Here is a 21,158-nt window from a genome sequence, read left to right on the forward strand (position 1 = left end):
GTCATTAGGTTGATAAAAGTCAAAGGCAAAAGGCTCTCCAGGTTCATGGTACTCTCCCTTAGCATTTTCCACCAGGCTGACCCTAGGTCTAGGAGCAGCTTAGTGCACATTACATAAGAACTTTGTCCATATTTTGCACAACAAATATTTTAAAATAATTTGTTAGCATAAGCTATTCATTTTCCCCACTTCTTCGTAGATTTAGGTAATTTGCCCTAGAATAATGTGATAAAAGACTAAGACAAAGATAAGGGAAAGTGAGGCCACTTGTTTTCTAAATACTCAGTTTAGATCCTCAGCGGTAGACTAGTAGGTGTTTGATGTTCCAAACAGGTTGTAGTTTCATCGGCTGGTGTGGGTCTATCTACATTTTGAAGGGTGATTGATTCAGTGGAGATGCCTCTAAAAAATGCTTGGTTCTTCTTTTATAAATCTTGAGTACACGGAAATATAAAAGGGAGCATGTAATAGAGAAATGGATTCTGTAAGAGAATGATAGTCATTTAGGAAAGATGAAAGTAAGGTATGAGTTAGAACATCCTAGGTTTGTTTTTAGGTTGTAGGAAAACTTACTTTACATGGGAGTAAGGGATAGAAGAGTCTTATTTTCTAGGTTTCATTATTTGATGACTAACACCCTTAATTTCCTTATTGAAATACATTAACTGAACATGAGAAGTATGTCATAGCAGCAGTTCTGTTTTGTTGCATGGTAGCTGCCAGAGGTGTCTCAGTTGTCCAGATTTGTCCCAAGTTGTCCAAAGTTTTAGTTACTTTATTTATGATGCTTAAAGATGGATGGCTTGGGGCCTGAGTAAAAGTATTGAAGCAAGTAGTGATAATTAAGAGGATTCTCAAAGTGGAAGTCTTTGATTTTGAGAACCAGGAGTCTCTTTGACAATTTTATTTATTGAATAACAGGTACATATATCCTGACAGTATAAATATAAACTAGAAAAGTGTTGTATGCATATGATCCAGAAAAGGTATGCATCTTAAACGCTACCTAAAAAGAGTTATATATTTTATACATGCGCATATATTCATACTAGAGGCCTGATGCGTGGATTCATGCATCGGTGGGGTCCCTTGGCCTGGCCTGAGCCCTCTCTCAATCGGGAATCCCTCGAGGCATGTTGGACTGCTGGTTTTGGCCTGATCCCCAAAGGCCAGGCTGAGGGCCTCTAGAATGCATATAAGATCTTTGGTTAATCTCTTCTCACCTTCTCCCCTTCCCTATAGATATATCAGTCTATTCCATGTTTCCATGCCTGTCTGTCGAGTGTCTGCCCCCTGGTGGTCAGTGCAAGTCATAGGTACCGGATGAACAGTCGGACACTTAGCATATTAGCTAATTGATTTTATTATTAGCTAATGAAACAACTGAAGTGGAAGTTTCATGAAATAATATTTGTTTGTATTACCTGTGATGTAATCTAGTATTTTCTCATTCTATTCCATTTAAAAAAATGCTGGTTGTGAATACTTTAGATTTAATAGGTTGTGACCTATGTAGTTTTAGCAAAACTGATATTTACCTCTGCTGTAATTTAGGTTTCAACAAGCATTTAAAAAAAAAAAAATCCAGCACTTTGCCAGGCACTGAGATGCAATGACAAATAGCTTTAGTTCAATCCTTAAGGGGCCAGGCAGTTTGGAGTGAAAGGAAATAAGAAATCTCTACAGTGCTGTAACTGCTCTGGCAGGGTAAGGTGAAAGGCACCACATCACTTCCTAGGAGGAGATGAAAATTCCTTCTAGGTCCACATTTATGTAATCTGGTCATTCCTCTGATGACAGGCTCTGCTTAATGTGAAGTTTCGTTCTCTGTTTCTCCCCCATAAATTCTAAAATGAATGCTATCAAGTTTACTTAAAAAGACTTCAGAACTTTTGGATATCAGAACTTTTGGCATTCAGGCCAAATTTGTATAAGTAACTATTAAGTAGATAATCTTCAGTAAATGTAAATCTCACAGATGAGTAAAACTGTTTTTCTAAATGTGTCATGGTGACTTGCTTTAATGTCATGTATTTAGGAAATATTTAATTTCTTGTTTTTCCCTCTGAAGCTACTTATTAAGGATGTAATTTCAGGATTAAGTGTTATATAAATGCAAACATATATGTCTTATAATTAACTAGTGGCCTGGTGCACAAATTCATGCACCAGTAGGGTCCCCTGGCTGGCCTTCAGGATCAGGCTGAAACCAGCTCTCTGACATCTCCCGAGGGGTCCCGGATTGTGAGAGGCACATACCAGGCCGAGGGACCCCCACCAGTGCATGATCGGGGCTGTGGAGGGATGTAGGAGGTTGACTGTGGGGAGACCGTGGAGGGCTTCAGGGTATGTCCAGCCTGTCTCACACAGTCCCAATTGGCCAGACCTCAGCAGCAAGCTAACCTACTGGTCAGAGCATCTGCCCCCGGTGGTCAGTGTACGTCATACTGACTGGTCAACTGGTTGACTGCCTGCCCCCTGGTGGTCAGTGCATGTCATAGCGAGCGGTTGAGTGGCCTTAGCATGTTATTAGCATATTACGCTTTGATTGGTTGAATGGATTACCAGACACTTAGCATATTAGGTTTTTATTATATAGGATTACCTTTTACCATTGGCTGTTTGTCCAGATAGTGAAAGGTAAGCTGCAAAATAAACCGTGAACTTTAAAATAATGGAATAAAAAGAGAGATACTTAATTATCCAACATCTAGAAATTATTTTGTCATCTTATTGATATTTGGAAATATTCTGTATATTCACCTTTTTTATCTTGTGGTCAGACCATTCACAATAACAATGAATATAAAAACTATGAGTTTGGTTTCATTTTCTCCAAAAAACTGAAAGTTCACATGGCATTTCTATAGAATCTAGTTTCTCTGGGTTACACGATTGTTACTGGTTTTCCCTGTGAGTGATAGGCCACTCCATCAGGTTGAGGGAGCTAATGTCTGAGTGGATGTGGTGGTTGCCCTAGAATGATTTTGCCGTTAGCAATGAAAAATGTTTTCCTTATAGTTCTTGTGCAGTAGGCCATGGAGTAAAGCACATTTTTATAATAAAGGTGATGAATTTAATCGCAAACTGGCAGCCAAATGGAAATTGCAGACCTTGATACTGGGAGAAAATTGCCTATAAAGCAACTCTTGAGAGAACAGGCTTTAAATTTATCCACCCATTTCGACATTGAGGAGAAGAACATAGGAATCACAGGATATTTTGCTTGGCCTGCTTAGTTCAGATGAATGACACTTGCTTTTCTATTTAAGAGCTACAGATAGTTGGTTTAAAGTTGCTTATGCTTTGTATATAAAGCCTTTAGGACATACATTTTTGTATTCTGCCTTTTATATTTTAGTACATGATACACATAAAGAATTGACATCCACTTAATACATGCATGGTCACATGTTATGTAATTCTCCTGCCATTTATGCCATGGACTACCACCTTAAAGGATGCAAAATACTCTGGGTTTATAAGGAGCATTCAGTTGATAGAAGACCCGCCATAAACTACCAGTCTTTATTGTTTTACATTATATTTATGCAATTTATAAAATTTAGATACTGAATGATAGAACTTATATTATGGGAAATCTGGACTTTAGTTTTTATTCAAAGTGACTAATGCTTGTCACTTCTAGAAATAACCTAATCCTTGATCCAATATACAGACTTGAGTGCTTAATTCTGAATCTTTGTATATTGTAGTTGTATTTGGAAGTGCACCTCCGCCCATGAAACACATCTTTGTTAACAGTTATCTATGTTCAAGTTGAGGCTATTTGTGACTGTTGGAAAGTGAGACCTATCTGAGGGAGGTAAATGTTTAAAATGTAAAAAAATACTGTAAATGTAAAAATAATCTTCCTTAGTATACTTATAGCAACTACTGGGTTCTGAAGGGAAATAAGGATTACTTCTAGGAGGTTATTAGGCTTTGGTTAGTCACACGACCCTGCTGTGATAGTTTATATTTTTGGGCTGTATGGTACATCTATATCATAAAAGGCCTGTGGTCATGATGCCATAATGGCGTCACTGGCTCCCGTGGTGGGTGGGGTGTGAGCTATGATGGGTGGGGTGGCCAGCTGAGGTAGGCGGAAGCAATCTACTTGTGCACAATTTCGTGCGTGCTGGGCTTCTACTTGCATAGTAAGAATGTAGCTGTGCTAAGTCTGTGTTCTTAAATATAGAATTATTGAAGCATTTAATTTTAAAGTAAATGTGGGAATTTAATATTTGATGGCTGAGAAAGTGAGAGTGGAAGGAAAAAAACTTTTACAAATTCTCTGTATTTAGGAAAAATTTATTGAGGTTATATATATGCATGAGATTGCAGGTATGAAAACCAAGAAAAACTAGGAGTATGATATTTTTGTTAAAATATGTATAAGTAACTACCTTTGTCATTAAAAGCTTCATTTAAATTACTTTAAGTGGATTATAGGATAAGTAAGCTTGTAGTATACTAGAGGCCCGGTGCACAAAATTCATGCACGGGGATGTGTATCCCTCAGCCCAGCCTGCACCCTCTCCAATCTGGGACCCCTTGAGGGATGTCCGACTGCCCGTTTAGGCCAGATCCTACTTTGCCCCTAACTGTTCTCTTCTGCTGGCCTGTTCAGCCCTAACTGCCCTCTCCCCTGCTGGCTTGATTGCCCCCAACTGCCCTCCCTTGAGGGCCTGGCCCCTCCCATCTCCCCTCCCCTGCTGGCCATCTTGTGTCCACATGGGGGCAGCCATGTTTGACCACATGGGGACAGCTATCTTGTGTGTTGGAGTGATGGTCAATTTGCATGTTACTCTTTTATTAGTTAGGATAATGTTCTAGGTAAATTAAAATGTTTAGCCACCTCTGAAATTCACAGTTTAAAATAAATCAACTCTTTTATTCCCATGTCAGTGATTAGCTGCTTGGTCATTGGTTTATTTGGCATAGATAAGCTGTGGCAAGGTTAGCATTCAAAGATAGAGCCCAAATGCTAAGCTTTCCCAAGAGAAATAAAGTATGCTAATACTTTAACTCTAATGCTTCTTGTTCAGTAAGTCAAAGCGCGGAAAGCTTTATTTTCAATTAAAGAAAAAAGCCCCAAATTTTTGAAATCTATTTTAACATGTAAGATGGAGCTAGGAAAAGCGTACTGCGGGTTCTAATGTACAGCTTTTTCTTCTGTTGCTTAGAAATTATTCAACTAAGGATGGTAGACCTTGCTATCCTTAGTCTTCCTAGAAATGTTTGGTTTTAAACCACTGTTGAGAGATTGGGTGTGATTGACTGGCTTTCATTCATTTTCCAAGGTGATGGTAGTGGTGTGAAGTACTGTGTGAAATAAGGTGGTGTTTTTTCTTAGATTTTGTTTAAATTAGTAATACTGTACTTGTTCCTATCAATTCAGGCCTTGTTGCAGACAGAACTTTGTTTTTATAAATTCTCTTCATTATGAACTTTCTACTGGGAATATGTAGTGGTTTCAAGGAACAGATACCTAAGTTGAATGGTAACGTGCGGATCTTTAAACCTTAGTCTGGCTACTCTAAAATACACAACTGTTCATTGGCCTTTGTTTTTGAGTAAATGGAGGAAGTACCTTGTTCAAGGAAAACAGTACCACTTTCCTGGATAACCGTAGGCATTGCTAAATGTATCAGTGTAGTACAGAGATGGGATTAGGAGTCTAAAAGCTAAGGTTTTGGGGGAAAATTTTGAACCACCAGCAGTATATATTTTAATCTTTTTCTAATGTATCAATTCTGCCAACACAGTCACATGTCGTCAGATTGATATATAACACACATCTATGTTTTTTCCACTCTTATTTTTCTTTCCTTCATAATAATTAAAATGAGTGTTTACATCTCAGTCCAGTTTTCCCTAGCATAGTCTCTCTTGCTCTGTCTAGTGTTCAGGTCCAGGTATTCATATTCCACGATCCTCGGCCTCATCTGTCAATCACTCTGGGCTCCTGCTGCTACAGGAGTTGTGGGGACAGAGACCATGTTGCCTGCTAACTCCTCCCAGGCACCAGTACCATATCTCACACCCTAGAAATCCAGGATTAGCAGGCTGCTAATGCGCCAGTCTATAAATATTTGTTATTCAGTGAAATGCTTTATTTCTTTTTTTTATTTTTTTTTAATTTTATTGATTTTTTACAGAGAGGAAGGGAGAGAAAGAGAGCGCTAGAAATGTTGATGAGAGAAACATCGACCAGCTGCCTCCTGCACACCCCGCACCGGGGATGTGCCCGCAACCAATGTACATGCCCTTGACCGGAATTGAACCCGGGACCCTTCAGTCCGCAGACGGATGCTCTACCGCTGAGCCAAACCGGTTTCGGCGAAATGCTTTATTTCTATCAGACTCAGAAGTTTAGGTCTAGAGTTATATTAGATGTCCTTATAGATGAAAGTAAACATAGGCCATGAAAACTTAAATGACTTGTTGAAGGACGCACAGCAAGTTCCTGATAGATGTTAAATGAGAATCTCGTCTGACTTTTCAGTCTAGGTTTAGTTTGGATTATATTCTTTTTACTTTTTCCTCTTTTTGTTTTCCTTATCTTTAATTTATACCCTCTTCCCCATCTTTTTTCACTTCTCTTTTGTTGTCTGCCGTCATTGCTTTTCTCACTAGTAAGACCACTTTAACAGCAACCAGATTTAATTCGGGGAGGTGGAGAAGTCATGTTGCCGAGGCAGTGGTTTGAGTAAACAGATCCAGCTCTGGAATCGGACCTAGGCCTTGACCCTGACTCACAAGTTATATGATCTTTGGTAAAGTGCATAATCCCCAAAATCCCAATTCCCTAACTATAAAATGGAAATTCGAAAAGTACTTATCTGTAAGGAAATTCATTTAACCAGACCAGGATTATGAAGTGCTGACCTTCAGGGAAGACTTTGAAGGGACTCTTCACTTGGAAAGATGCTAGACCTCATTACTCTAAATTCTGAGTTAAAAGGTGATCCTCTAACTAATTACTCCCCCAGTCTGCCAGCTCTTGTTTCATTTCCAGTAATGGGATGCTGTGGCATTTAAGTCAGCTCTGGGAAAGGGTAGCAGGAGAATAGAGCTGGATATTTGTTGATCGGAGAGAATTCATTTTAAACTGTGTCCTGTAGAGATGCCTCCTTGTGTTGGCTTGGTCTCCGAGGGGTTCTGACAATCTACTCTTAGGAACTCAGTCTCAAGCAGGAATGTGAAGTCTAGAGCAGTGGTTACCAACCAGTGGTCTGCAGACTGCTGGTGATTTGCAAGGTTGGCAACTGCTGGTCTAGAGGAATCAGGAGCTCTTCTTGACTTCCTGTCTGAGGACTCAGTTTTCCCTTAATAATTACTTCTCAGATGTCTATATCCTCATCATATAGACAATATGACCACTGAATTTTCATAGATCATGTTATAGGATAACTAGAGGCCCAGTGCACAAAATTCGAATTTTCATAGATCACGTTATAGCATAACTAGAGGCCCAGTGCACGAATTTTGTGCACATGGCCTCTAGTGTGTGTGTGGGGGGGTGGGGGGGGGTCCCTCAGCTCAGCCTGCGCCCTCTCTCAATCAGGGACCCCTTGGGTAGGGACCCTAGGCCTGGCTGGTGATCAGGGTCTATTGGGTCTTTCTTTTCCCTGTTGCCAGCAGCTGGCCCCGCCCCCACCACTGCCACTGCTTGCCATCTGTGTGGTGCTGCCCCCTCACCCCCAATCCCTCTGCAGGCGACAGACGTGTGTTGCCATTGCTGGCCAGTGGCTGGGCTTCCCTCTGCAGGGCGATTTTTCATGGGGCTTTGCAATCGATGGCTCCATGATCAGTGGCTTCGCAATGGAGAGACTGCCCACCTGCTGCAGTGCCCGCTGGGTAGCCTGGATCTCTCTCTTTAGGGCAATCTACCCACCCATCAGAGGAAGACGCCACCCACCCACCCAGCTGGGGCTCTGCGATCATGGGGTGATGGCGGGGTGTGTGTGTGTGTGTGTGTGTGCAACAATTACATCGCACCCGCCTTGGCTGGCCTGGCGCCATTGCGTGTCATAGCACGGCCATGGGGATGGTCATTCTGCTGTTCAGTCCGTTTAGTCGATTTGCATATTATGCTTTTATTATTATAGATAGTGAGAATAGAAATTCCATATAAGTTAAAATTGTCACCGCTTTGCTATATGAAGTATTGTGAGATGTTCTTCTTGGGGGCTATACCTGAATACTCTGCTTCAACTATTATTTTTGCTTACTTGGTTTCTGAAAGAGCAAGGACCATGTCTGTTTTTGCACATGACAATATCCTTAGGGCCTCCGTCAGTGTCTAGTTCATAGTAGATATACAATACAAAGTTGTTGAATGTGTGTATTTTTGAAAAATCATTATGTTGTATGGATTATTGACAGTTTTTAGAAAAACTCAGATTATACTTTATTCAGGTCAACCTATTTTATAAACAGTTTGTACATTAGGGAATGAAAACTTTTAATTTTTACTAAATATGCTTTAAATAAAGAGTTAAACTGTGCAGACTGGAAATAGAGGTTATAAAAGACTGTAAGGAATGACAACCCTTTTGGTGCTATCCTGGCAGGATCAGGGCAGTCTTTTCCTTAAGATTAGTTTGTTGTTTTTCTTAAAGCCAAGACCAGTCATATTGAGATGCTTGTGCATTTTATCTTCTCATTTGGTCTAAAATATATTAGAGGGTTTAGCATTGATGTAATGAACATATATTATTGACCAAGTATTTCAGAGTTTCACAAGTCCAGAATAAAGAAGCCAAACCATTTTGAGGAGGAAGGATTCATTTCTGATTCTTTTCAAGGAATGAGGATAGAAACAGAATCCTGGAAGAGCCGGACAGATTTCAGAGGGAAGGCTGGGTGGGAGGGTAGGGGCATTTGTGGGGAGAGGAGGAGAGCGAGATGGGAATTTATATGCATAGAGGTGCAGTCCATGGACACTGAGCAGTGTGAATGTAGTCCATGGACACTGAGCAGTGTGGTGAAGGCTTGGGAGGGGCGGGGTAGGGTGGAGGGGCCAATGGGGGGGGGGCGGGGGGGGGGAACGACATGAAGACGGCATTTGTAATATTTTCAACAATAAAGATATATTTTATTTTGCTTTTTAAAAATATATGTATTAACATAAAAGGATTGAGGAATCAAACTAATAAACCCATTGATGCTTAAGTAAGGTTTTTAAGAATGCTTTGTAGCTTTGCATATTTTTGTGGTAATAGTCCTAATAAAGTTTAAGCGGTATTTTTCCCCCCAAGGATCTAGATTTGGGAATATAGCAAAAGACAAAAACAAAGCTATCTGCCATCAGGATTTTACATTCTTATGTAAGAGACAGGGCGATAAGCAAGAAATACATTCTATGCCATGTTAGGCAATGGGAATTATGGGAATACATGGAGCAGGATAAAGGGGATCGGAATAGATTGGGGCAAGGTGCAGTTATTAAATGGGGGTCTGAGAGGGCCTTTTTGAGAAATTGATTGACATTGGGGCAGAAATTTGAAGGAGGTAATGGAGGGAGTCATACAAATGGAATAGTCAATGCAAAACTGAGAAGAGGGCCAGTAATTCCTTGTGTGGGTGTAGCTGTGAATGCTCGGGGGGGCAGTGGGGATGGGGAGAGGGAGATTGGTTAGAAGAGGCGGTCAGAAAGAGAAGAGCTGCCTGGTAAGAAGGAGCCTCTGGACCTGGTGGGTCCTTGCAGAGCTTTGTGAGGACCCGGGCATTTACACACGGAAAGCATTGGAGCAGGCCCGGCACCCTTTTAGGGACTCTGCGGTCAAGTGTTTTCATCATAAGGGCACAGCGTTTTTACTCATTCTCACAAGAGTGTACAATGCAGTGTTCCTAGAAGCTCTGTGCTGCGTGATATTGCAACAAATTGAATTTAGAGGAAAAACAGATTGAATTCTTCAAGGAAGACAGTTAAAAGATTTACAAAAAAGTGCAAATATAAAACATTGTTGGAAAATAACCTATTTTCTATAAATTGTTTTTGTTAGCATGTAATGTGGTTCACTTTTATAAAGTGAATCAAAAGTAATTTAAAGTTTTAATTTCTAGTACAATAAATATTAGTACATATAATTCTGACCAATGTAAGCTTTTTAAGCTTCCTTGTAGTAATTTTTATGTGTTTCAGAAAGGAAGGAAGAGGGGGAGAGAGAAACAAACATCAATGATGAGAGAGAATCATTGATCTGCTGGCTGCCTCTTGCACACCCTCACGCTGGGGATCCAGTCTTCAACCTCCTGGTTCATAGGTCAATACAGTGCGCGGGAGCAAAGAAATTTTAGTAACCACCAGAGGCTCACCCTGATGATAGCGACTGGTGCCCCACCTTGGTCTGGCGCCCCCACTCACCTGCTCTACCATCCCACCATGGCCAACACCTGCCATGTTCTGCACACGCCCCCTGGTGGTCAGTGCATGTCATAGTGACCGGTTGTTTGGTTGTTCTGCTGTTCTATTTGCATATTAGACTTTTATTATATAGGATGTCTGAAGCACACCCCATTATGTATTTGTACTACTACTTTATACATTCGTCTAGTGATGGACACTTAGGTTGTTTTATATCTTAGCTATTATAAATAATAGCTGCAGTGAACATAGGAGTGCCTGTCTTTTTTAATTAGTGTTTTGGGTTTCTTCAGATATGTACCCAGACATGGAATTGCTGGGTGTTCAACTTTAGTTTTTTGAGGTGTAATATCTTCGTTTATTTTATTAACCGTCACCCTAGGACCGTGGTCAGCAAACTATGGCTCGCAAGCCACGTGCGGCTCTTTGGCCCCTGGAGTGTGGCTCTTCCACAAAATACCACAGCCTGGGCGAGCCTATTTTGAAGAAGTGGCGTTAGACGAAGTTTAAGTTTAAAAAATTTGGCTCTCAAAAGAAATTTTAATTGTTTAATTGATATTTGACTCTGACGACAAATGAGTTTGCCTACTACTGACCTAGGCTACTTTTTCCATTGGTTTTTAGAGAGATTGGAAGGGAGAGGATTGTGTGTGTGTGTGTGTGTGTGTGTGTGTGTGTGTGTGTGTGGGAGAGAAAGAGGGAGAAATAGAGAGGTCAGTTGGTTGCCTCTCCTGCACTCATTGGGGATCGAACTGCGACCCATGTGTTTTGGTTCATGTTCTAACCACTGAGCATACCAGCTAGGGCGAAGTGTGATATCTTTTTTTACTTCTGTGTGTCTATATAAAAATACACATACTTAGTATACATTGGATCATACATTAGACACTCTTTTCTGTAACTTGAAAGAGTTTTTTTTTGTTTTTGTTTTAGTTTTTCAGGAAAATGCAGCTACTGTTACATAACTTTCAAAAAAAAAAGAAAAAAAGACAGCTCCTGAGAACAGTCATGGAAATAGGATGGACATTTTTATAAGACTTGCTGTTTCACATTTTTTATGTGAAATATGTCAACAGTTTTGCACTAATGTTGATTTTGACAATTTAAAGGAGGGCTATGAAGTTGAATTTAACTTTAGTTTTTCTTTTTGTGCTTATAGTTCTGAAGTGCAAACACAGTTTAACATAAAAATAAGGTTCCATCTAGAGAATTATTGATAGCTTTTTTTCCTTGCCACTTTTAAAAAGTAGTTACCTCAAAGTTAAATCAGATTTAATGTATTCTTTTGTTTGAGTAAGCAAAACATACTCCACTAAGTAGTGCATATTCTCTAATAATCAACTTTTTAATGCATTTGCCATCTGTACCTTGTGAATATGGCTTTTTAAAATGAGCACAGTGAAGTTCTGTTTTCTATGGGTTTGCTATGCTCAAAGCATCTTTAAAACTTTTTCCGGTGCTCAGTAAATCTGGTTAGAGGTTTGACAGAGCTATGTTGATTAAGAGCATATGACAGCCACCTCTATGGAGTGGCAATTGTTCTGTGGTAATCAACACACCCTATATTTTTATGTTAGTATTTAATGAATATCACGGAAATAGAGACTAATACAACTAAAATAACTAAAATCTCACTTTGCTCTTTGTGGAATTGTGCCAGCTTAGTGTCCAGCGAGAGATGAATTGCAATAGTGAGGAAATAATAGAGCTCATTTAAACTTTAGTGAAAATGGTGAAAGCTGCATTTTAACTTAGCTTATAAAATTTATACTATGTACATCAAAGAGTAGATATTTTTATAAATAGTTGGCTCTTATTTTACTGCAGAAATTAATGGAAAATGTGAAGTTTAAAAATGCATTAATGGTCAAATGATACCATAACTTTTTCATTGTAGCCCCATCCGTATTACAGTGATAAGGTATTTTTTTTTAATGCATTTAAGTGTAAGGCACAAAGAAATCAGATAGATGCCCAATATAATGTCTATAGCATCAGAATAGCCAGTTGAGCAATTAGAGTTAGCTGCTGTAACATTGAGTACATGACATGTTTTGTATGAAAATTTTTTCATCGTTCAATTTGGAATGTTACAAATACTAAAAATGGTACTTTAATGCATTTTATTTGTATGTATGTCATTGATAGTTTTTTTTTACTTAATACTGAGATAGTTAATATTTTTAATATTTCTCAATTCTTATTTTCTTGATTTAAATTTGTTGAAAAAGTCTAAGCCAGAAAGTGAAATAAGGCTGTGTTTTATTTTTTTACCTAGTCTTCCAACATTGCAGTATTGAACTTATGCACAGGTATTATCTCTGTGGGAAATGACAACTTAATTTTATCAGTTAGATATCTTATATTTTTCTAGTCTGTATTATTCATGTTATCTTGAAGTGTGACATTGTACTTTTCCATGGGTCTGGTAGTTAATCCAATAGTTCATATTTCGCATTGATGTGCAAAATTTTAAGGTAGCAAAAGGTAGCATGCACATACAACAATTCAGAAACAATAGAGCGGTGGTGGTAGAAAAGCCAAAGGCAGAAATGAGCTTGAGGCTTATGAAATGCAAGAATGATTTTGAAACAAAGCTTTTACTTAAATCTTAGTTATGTGAATTAAGGGGAAGGAAAAAGGCTTACGGCAGATGATGTGTATTATCAGGTCAAAACAGAACTATGCAGTGACTGTTTTCCTTCCTATGAACAGAATTTACTGATAATTGAGCTTTAGTTAGCAAAAGGACAAACATCAAGATAATTAAAGCAGAGAAATATGAATAGACAGTATAAGTAGCATAAGTGAAACAGATTTTTAGTCCTAAACAAAAATTTAGTTTTCAGGACATTGAGATTTGAAAAAAATGTGATGGCTATTCAAGAAAACATGGAATAATTAGAGGAGCTGAATGGTGGAAACGTGACTTCCCCCAAACTGAAAAATTTATTTTATAAACTTGATGATACACCTGTAGGTTCTAAAACAGATTATTTCCTGTTTAAACTGGTAGATCCCAAGGGAGGTTCAGGTCCTAGTGTGGCTTGGGATTTGTGTCAGGTAACTGACAAGTTGTGCCTGCATTTTAGCATCAGGCTAGAGAAGTGTATGTTCTACGAAATTGCAGTTAGTTGGATCCTAGACTCAAATACAGTCATTCCTAAAGAATGTCAACTGATAGGTTAACAAGCCTGAAGGGCCATATCTAGTAGAAAAGAACCGCAAATAATTTTTTAATTGACTCAGTAGGTATGCATCTGTGGAGACAAAATTGTATCGATGGTGGAGGTTGGATTGGGACCACCACCAGCATGTCAGCATGCTCAGCAAAGCGGATGGGTATTCTTGAACACGCTGGAAGGTGGGATATTTGGGACTGGAGGGGGGCAGCCTCAGTCTTTATACTTACCAGTTGTTAGGGAAGGGTGTATGACATAGGATTTTCTATATTAAAAGGGACAAAGACAAATTAACCATCTAGATATCTAACCATTTATTAGTGTGAAAATTTTTATGAAATTAGTATGAAATACTCTTCAAATATTGTTGGGCTGTCTTCATTTGAAAGAGGCATTTGGCCTACTTTATGAGCTTTGGAGTATTGGGGTGGAAGAAAGTTTAGGAAAGATTTTGGCTCGGGAAAATAAATTTGTAACATTTTAGAACTTCAGAGATGCCTAAAACAAAATTGTCTTGATCTTAGGGATATTTTTGGGTTAAGGTAGTGGGAATGTTTACTTACCTATTTTTAAACATTGGAAAATGCTGATTTATCTGGTAAAGTTGTTTTTTTTTGTTTTTTGTTTTTTTAGCTAAAATGTATTGGGATGACATTGGTTAATAGGATCGTACAGGTTTCAGTTGTAGATTTCTATGATACAAGATCTATATGTTGCACTGTGTGCGCTCCACTCACCGTAAAGTCTTCAGTCACCATGTATTAGGCCCCTTCAGCACCCAGCCCCTTCCCTCTGCCACTCACCACACTGCTGTTTGTGTTCACAAGGTTCAGTTTTACTGTCTCAAGTGAAGTCGTATGGTTTGTAGCTTTTTCTGACTGGCTTATTTCACTTGGCATAATGTTCTCAAGGTCCATTCATGTTGTCACAAACGGCAGAATTTTCATACTAGGTGAGTAAACAAAAGTTTCTGAACTTTTATAGTTCTCTGAACCACAGCTGTGGTTTGAAGTAGGTAATGAGTGTGGAGATGAGGGAACATTTGAGCATTGTCATGTTATGTTCGATGTAACAGAAGAACATATGAAACATACTAGTTTTGAAGCACTTCTTTGTTTCATAAAGAAGCATCTGTGAATCCACTGCGCATGAAGGAACTAGAACGTCACCCATACTCATAACATGCCTCTTTGGCTGTGATTATATCACTTGATATCAACATAAACCAAAGCTCTGCTCACCAGGATTTATAGAATGAAAAATTTTGGAGACAGAACTTTTTAAAACATGAGGGAAAATAAATGGAGTCCTTGGGCACTGAGGTTGGAAACCAATGGATTCAACTGAGTCCCTCAGAAAACAGCCTCTAATTACTAGTATATGAGGTACAGGCACATAAAGGCTAAATAAGAAACTGGTCTAAAATCCCACAAGCAATTGCTGTTAGAACTCAAACCAAAACCTATTCTAACTTGAGTGTTACAAATAACATGCCGAGAAGTGCTAATTATTTTCTGGCTAGAAAGTTGTTGTTAATAAAGGGTAGTACTCATTCTCACTGGTGAGATCTACCGTGCATTAGATTGTAAGTTCCTTGAGAACTAGCACTATCTTAGTCATCTTTTGTTCTTATGTGCACTGTTTCATATAGAATTTGTGTTCTATTATTATATTGAGTGGTATATTACAGGGACTGAAAGAAACATGGTAAAAAGACTTTTTATCGTGAGAAAATAGAATGTTAAGTATACTGAGTGTGCTTTTGCTTTACCTGGCTCCTTGTCACTGGAACACTATCGAACTTTCTCTCCTCTTGACTTCCTTCTTGACCCTGCTCCCTGCACTAGCTGATGATGCCTGTTTGTGCTCCCACTGTCTGTGCCCTCACTGCTCATAGGCCTTAGCTTATCTGCTTGTCTATATGCCTTTCACAGTAGACTAAGCTCTTTGAGAGCTGCAATCATGACTTGTTTAACTTGAATGCCCTAGAACCTAGCTCATTCTTCCCTTCATTCACCCACCTACCCACCCAATCTACCTAGGAGTAATTGAGGACCCTGCCCACTATGTTCCAGTTGGGATTTTAGAAGCTGGGAAGACAGAGGATAACAGATTCTCATGGAACTTTCAGTTATTAATAAAGGAATCACACAAATGTTTATAGAATTACTAGCGGCCTGGTGCACGAAATTCGTGCAGAGGGGGTGGGTATGTCCCTCAGCCTGGCCTTGTGCACTCTCCAACTGCTGGCTCCCAACTGCTTGCCTGCCTGCCTTTCTGATTACTGCTAACCACTTCTGCCTGCCAGCCTGATCTCCTCCTAACCATTGCCTTGCCAGTCTGATTGATGTCTAACTGCTCCCCTGCCAGCAGTTGAGAAAGCCCCCAGCTTCCCTCCTCTGCCGGCCTGGTCACCCTTAACTGCCCTCCCCTGCAAAGTTGATCAACCCCCACTGCCCTCCCTTGCAGGCCAGGTCCCTCCCAACTGCCTTCCCCTGATGGCCATCTTGCAGTGGCCATCTTGTGTTCACATGGGAGCAGGATCTTTGATCACATATAGGCAGCTATCTTGATCTTGCGTGTTGGAGTGATGGTCAATCTGCACATTACTCTTTTATTAGATAGGATAGAGGCCTGTATCTGGGGTTTATCTTCTAAAATTGAAACTTTGTCGCCTAGAGCAAAGCCAAGCCTTCTGGTGGCTCTGTGGCAGCAGCCATTTCTATTGGAATTTATATATCTTCTATAATTGAAACTTTGTAGCCTGGAGTGGAGGCCTAGGCCGGCCAGGGCAGGTGGAAAGCTTGGCTTCCTCCATAGCCGGGGGCAACCCTAGCCCACTCTCTCCAGCTCTGTGCCTGCTGCCATTTTTCTTAGGATTTATCTTATATAATTGAAACTTTGGTATTCTTGAGTGTAGGCCTGGGCCTGCCAGGGTGTGTGGAAAGCTTGGCTTCCTCCATTGCCAGAGAAACCCAAGCCTCCCTCCTACTCTCTGTGGTGGCAGCTATCTTGGTTGGGGTTAATTTGCATACCTGATTGGCTGTGGGCATGGCTTGTGGGTGTAGCGTAGCTATGGTTAATTTGCGTATTACTCTTTTATTAGGTAGGATAGTTTAAGTTGTAAATACATCTTCCATTATATCATCTAGTTTAGGGGTGTCGAACTCAATCAGAGAAGGGGCCAAAATCTAAAATCCAGCCTAAATCGCAGGCCGAATGGTTTACTGAACAGTCATAAACTGACAATGTCATAAACTGACAGCGGAGTGCAGTGATGACAGCGCGGTGCGGGCCACATTGCAAGGCCTGGCGGGCAGGATTTGGCCCGCGGGCCTTGTGTTTGACACATGTGATCTAGTTGGATATGTGAAGGTTATTGGGTTTATGTTTTTTGAAAAAATATGCATTTTTATTGATTTTAGAGAGGAAAGGAGAGGGAGAAATAGAAATATCAGTGATGAGAGAATCATTGATTGGCTGCCTCCTGCACACCCCCTACTAGGGGTTGAACTGGAAACCCAGGCATGTGCCCTGACCAAACTTTGACCTCCTGGTTCATAGGTCAACACTCAACTATTGAGCCACACCAGCTGGGCTCTATGTGTTTCTTAATCTAGGCATCTGAATTTTCTCATTTATAATTGATTTTCGTGTGTGAAATGTTTACCTGGAAAATCACCCCCCCCCCCCCCCACTATTGTATTATTGTGAGAAGTTCAAAGAGTATTTAAATGTAATAAACTAATACTGAAGGTGCTTTTGTATAGAGACTGGGACCAAAGAATATATGTGTACTTTTAATTAGATTAAAAATTTCTAATTCCCTTTGGCTCATTACTTGTTATAATTACCTAAACAATATTTATGTTTCAGATGTTACTTGTTTGTTGAAAACTTGATTTGAGAATTACTGTCATATGCTAATTTAAGAAAAATACTAACTTGATACTGGCCATCTTTAGGAAAGATTATATTATGAAACTGGAAATACATAAAATAAATGAGATCTTGTCCTTATAATATAGTTCAATTCAGGATACCTTCTTTTGATTTGAAAATTTCATTTGCTTTCAGAAACAAATATTTGTTTAGCTCCGATAGGCAAATTGTTTTTTAAGAGAGAAATTTTGTTATAAAATGGATATTGCCATCATTGAAGCAGAAACTGTATTAGAATATAGTGTTTTCACTGATTAAGACTTAATGACTAACTAAGAACACTTGATAATGCATTTTTGCTGTGTTGGATTTTATTTAGCTGAAAGTGATTTAAATAAAATTAAAGTGATATTTGATAGTTCCTTAATAACAATAATATATTGAAATTCCATGTTTGGAAAACAAAAAAGTACATTTTAAAAATAGAAACATTTAATTTTTAAATCCTACTGGACACAAACTCTTTCCCCAAGGAGGTTACATTCTATAATATGGAGAAATGATGACAGCTAATTTAATAATGGCAATCCTTTTTACCGTGTTGTATTTATAATGGAGGTGTAATAATAACCACCTATTATTACACCCCAAGTATAGTAATAGTTGTTTCTTAGTTCTTTGACACTTTTTCTCTACTTCTATCTAGTTCCTTTCTTCTTGGTTTCCATCTTCTCCTCCGCACCCTGTAAATGTTGCTTTTCTGAAGGTTCATTCAGTCCTGCCTTCTCTCTATACCCTCTCGTACCTCTTTTATGCCTAAAGCTTTAAACACTGAATTTGAATATCAAATTCAGACTTCTGCTGAACTTAAAATCTGTGCATCCGAAGTAGAAGGCAGCCTTTGGTGTTAAGTTTTGTCTGATAGGCATTCTTATGATACTTATTTGAATGAAGCTTTCATTTGGAATTTCTGGTCGCATGTATGCATGGAGAATTAGATAAAATAACAGATCTTTATCACAGTGGATAAGCACTTGGGCTCTGAGGTTAGTTTTAATAAAATGTGTTATTTGGTCTTTAAATTTGATTTCTAGTAGAAATAAACTTGAGGCTTTAGTCCTGTTAAACATACTTAATCCAGAGAATGGTAGAATAGGTCAACAATTCTTTACTTCTCTGAATTTTAATACTTTACCAATGAAATCCCCCTACCCCCTTTTCTTTCCTGGACTAGCAAGAATATTTTCGTCTAACTCATTTAAAATTTTTTTTCACAGAAATTAGCAGAGTACGGAAAGACATGTACAATGATACATTGAATGGCAGTGCAGAGAAGAGGAGTGCAGAATTGCCTGATGCTGTGGGACCTATTGTTCAGTTACAAGAGAAACTTTATGTGCCTGTAAAGGAATACCCAGATGTAAGTATATTTTGTTTTATTCAATAGTTTTTCTGCTGTACGTATTTTGGAATACTGTATATTTGATGGTAAACACTTTAGCATTGTCAGCCATTTTGAACTAATTTCATGAGAGGCCTAGAGGTGTGAATAATTTGGCCTGGATAGCTTTAAAAAATTCTAAGAATGTTTTCATCTGAATGCTGCTATGTCACTTGGAAATGCACATGGTAAAGACTTAGTTTTAGATTCATATCAAGACAAGAGTTACGCAGAGAGCTTTGGCCTGAATGTTTGAGAGCACTAAGCACAACTCTTAGCTCGTCTGTGACCTGATCTCAAAGAAGCCACAGCCTGGGCCACATTGTCTTGTTAGTAAAATGAGAGTTTGGACCACGTGACAGCTAAGAGTCTGTTTGGCTCTAAAATTTCTGTGATAACTACCCGCAACTTATTTTTTGTTATTTTTAATCCCTTGCTCAACTGTTCTGTATAAGCATTTTGTTGCAGGTAGCCTCCTTGTTCTGCACAGTTCATGTATAAATACCTCCAAACTCTGCCTTCTGTCACACAGCCCTACTTGGTCCTTTCTGGCTCTGTGACTTGTTGTAAATGACTTTCTCTTTCTCCATACACTGATTCTTAGAATAAGCTGAGACTGTTCACAGCCTAACACCTATGTGTTAGCTATACACTGATGTCTATTGGCTGGCGTCTTGTCATTAAGGTTTTAGCTTACATGTCACTTCAGAGAGGCCTCTCCTGGCCATCCTATCTAAAAGCAACCTGAACACTCATTGTTTCACATAAGCTTATTTCTCTGCAATAGCTTTTATTACCTGATATTTTTCTTTCTCTACTCAGCAAGGTATTTAAAGGCACTTAACTCAAGAACCTGTTTTTGTTATTAATTGCTATTGCAGGTGTGCATGGTTGGACGTAATAGGCATCAACTACCTATTGATTAAATAAAGGCATATTGGTGGCTTTTTGCTAGGTTTTAGAGACTTTTCTGAAATATGAGAAAGAGTTGGCATTATTACAAGGTCAGAAATTATTACGTGTAATGTACTCTTAAAATTCAATGATTATATTTACAATATACTAATCTAGAGAAGGGAAATAAATGTCTTAAGTTGGAATAATGGGAAAAAGCTTTGATATTTCACAATTTGCTTTTCTAATACAATTTCTTATAAATCTAACACATTTAGTGTTTTTATAAGTAATTTTGATTGCAAATGTACAAAAATTATTGTTAACATAGGCAAAGAAAGAATTTGGTGGAAGATAATTGGGTGCAGTGAAAAGGGTTCGGGCCGGAGTCAGGGCACCTGTGAGACTTAGGAAGGCTTTGGACCTTCTCTGTTGTAAGCCTTGCTCTTAACACAATTTGGAATCAGTGCCTTTCAGACTTTATCTTAACTTCAGATTCTGAGAGAATGTGTTTTAGACGAAGCTGCCGTGACTGGGGACATGCCCTGGTTATTGGGATGATTCCTGGAGATGAGAAACTGTTGTTTGGCAGCTGTCTCAGCTGAAGTCAGCTTTGTTTGGTATTTTATCATCTCCTAAAAGGGGTCAGCCTTCTCCTCTGCTTGTTCAAACTCCAGAGGATAAAGTTTCAGCCTTAGTCATTAACATAGGATTCTTTTAAGACCTTGTTAGAGCATATAACCTTAATCTGCTTGGTCCTCGTTTTTCTTTAAAAAAAAAAAAGGGGGGGGGGGTGGTCATAACATTGTCTAGATGAGTGGTTCTTAAAATGTGGTTCTAGGACTCTGATATCTAGTTGAATCAGAACCCTGGGTGGTGGAACCCCAGCAGTCTGCCTTCCAGCCCCACAGAGGCTTGTGATGCGTTTCAGTGTGAGCAGCACTGCTCTCATTCTATGTCATCAGGAGTTGGCTAAGCCAAGCAGACAGGTGAAGACGGTCCTTTTGCGGGGCTTTTTTCCAGGAGGCAGGTAGAGTGCAAACGGAACATGTCTCTGCTTTTGTGAAACAGGCATTGCATTCACAGAGACAGGCAGTAAGCACATGGATACTTACTTCAGGTGCAGTCAGTGCTGTGGAGGAAAATAAAGTGGGGTAAGCAGATCCATGGTGAGGATGTGTTTATAGTGAAAAACGGGGAAGTGGGCGTGAACTTCACCTTGGGGGAGAGCATTCCAGACAGAGTGAGCAAGCGCAGCGACTCTGACAATAGCATGTTGGGAAGGGTGGTAAGATATGAGGTTAGAGTGCAGAGGGGCCATACATACCATGTTGGGGCTGTGGGCTCCAGTAGGGATGTCAGCTACTCTCCTAAGGCATTC

General features: G+C 39.3%; 1 protein-coding gene across 11 annotated transcripts in view; it reads left to right on the top strand.

Annotated features, from left to right (window-relative positions):
* The window catches only part of QKI (QKI, KH domain containing RNA binding), a 113,243-nt gene that overhangs the window by 18,715 nt on the left and 73,370 nt on the right, over nucleotides 1-21,158 (top strand). For all 11 annotated transcript variants that reach the window (XR_014795515.1, XR_014795516.1, XM_084889740.1 and 8 more), the window contains exon 2: nucleotides 18,720-18,862. Coding sequence is in view for 9 of the 11 variants with exons in the window: in XM_084889740.1 (XP_084745866.1) it covers nucleotides 18,720-18,862 (143 nt within the window). In the remaining 2 variants the exon portion in view is untranslated. The remainder of the gene's footprint in view (nucleotides 1-18,719; nucleotides 18,863-21,158) is intronic.

Source organism: Pipistrellus hanaki (assembly GCF_964339955.1).
Source record: "Pipistrellus hanaki genome assembly, chromosome: 7".
Taxonomy (NCBI): Eukaryota; Metazoa; Chordata; class Mammalia; order Chiroptera; family Vespertilionidae; genus Pipistrellus; species Pipistrellus hanaki.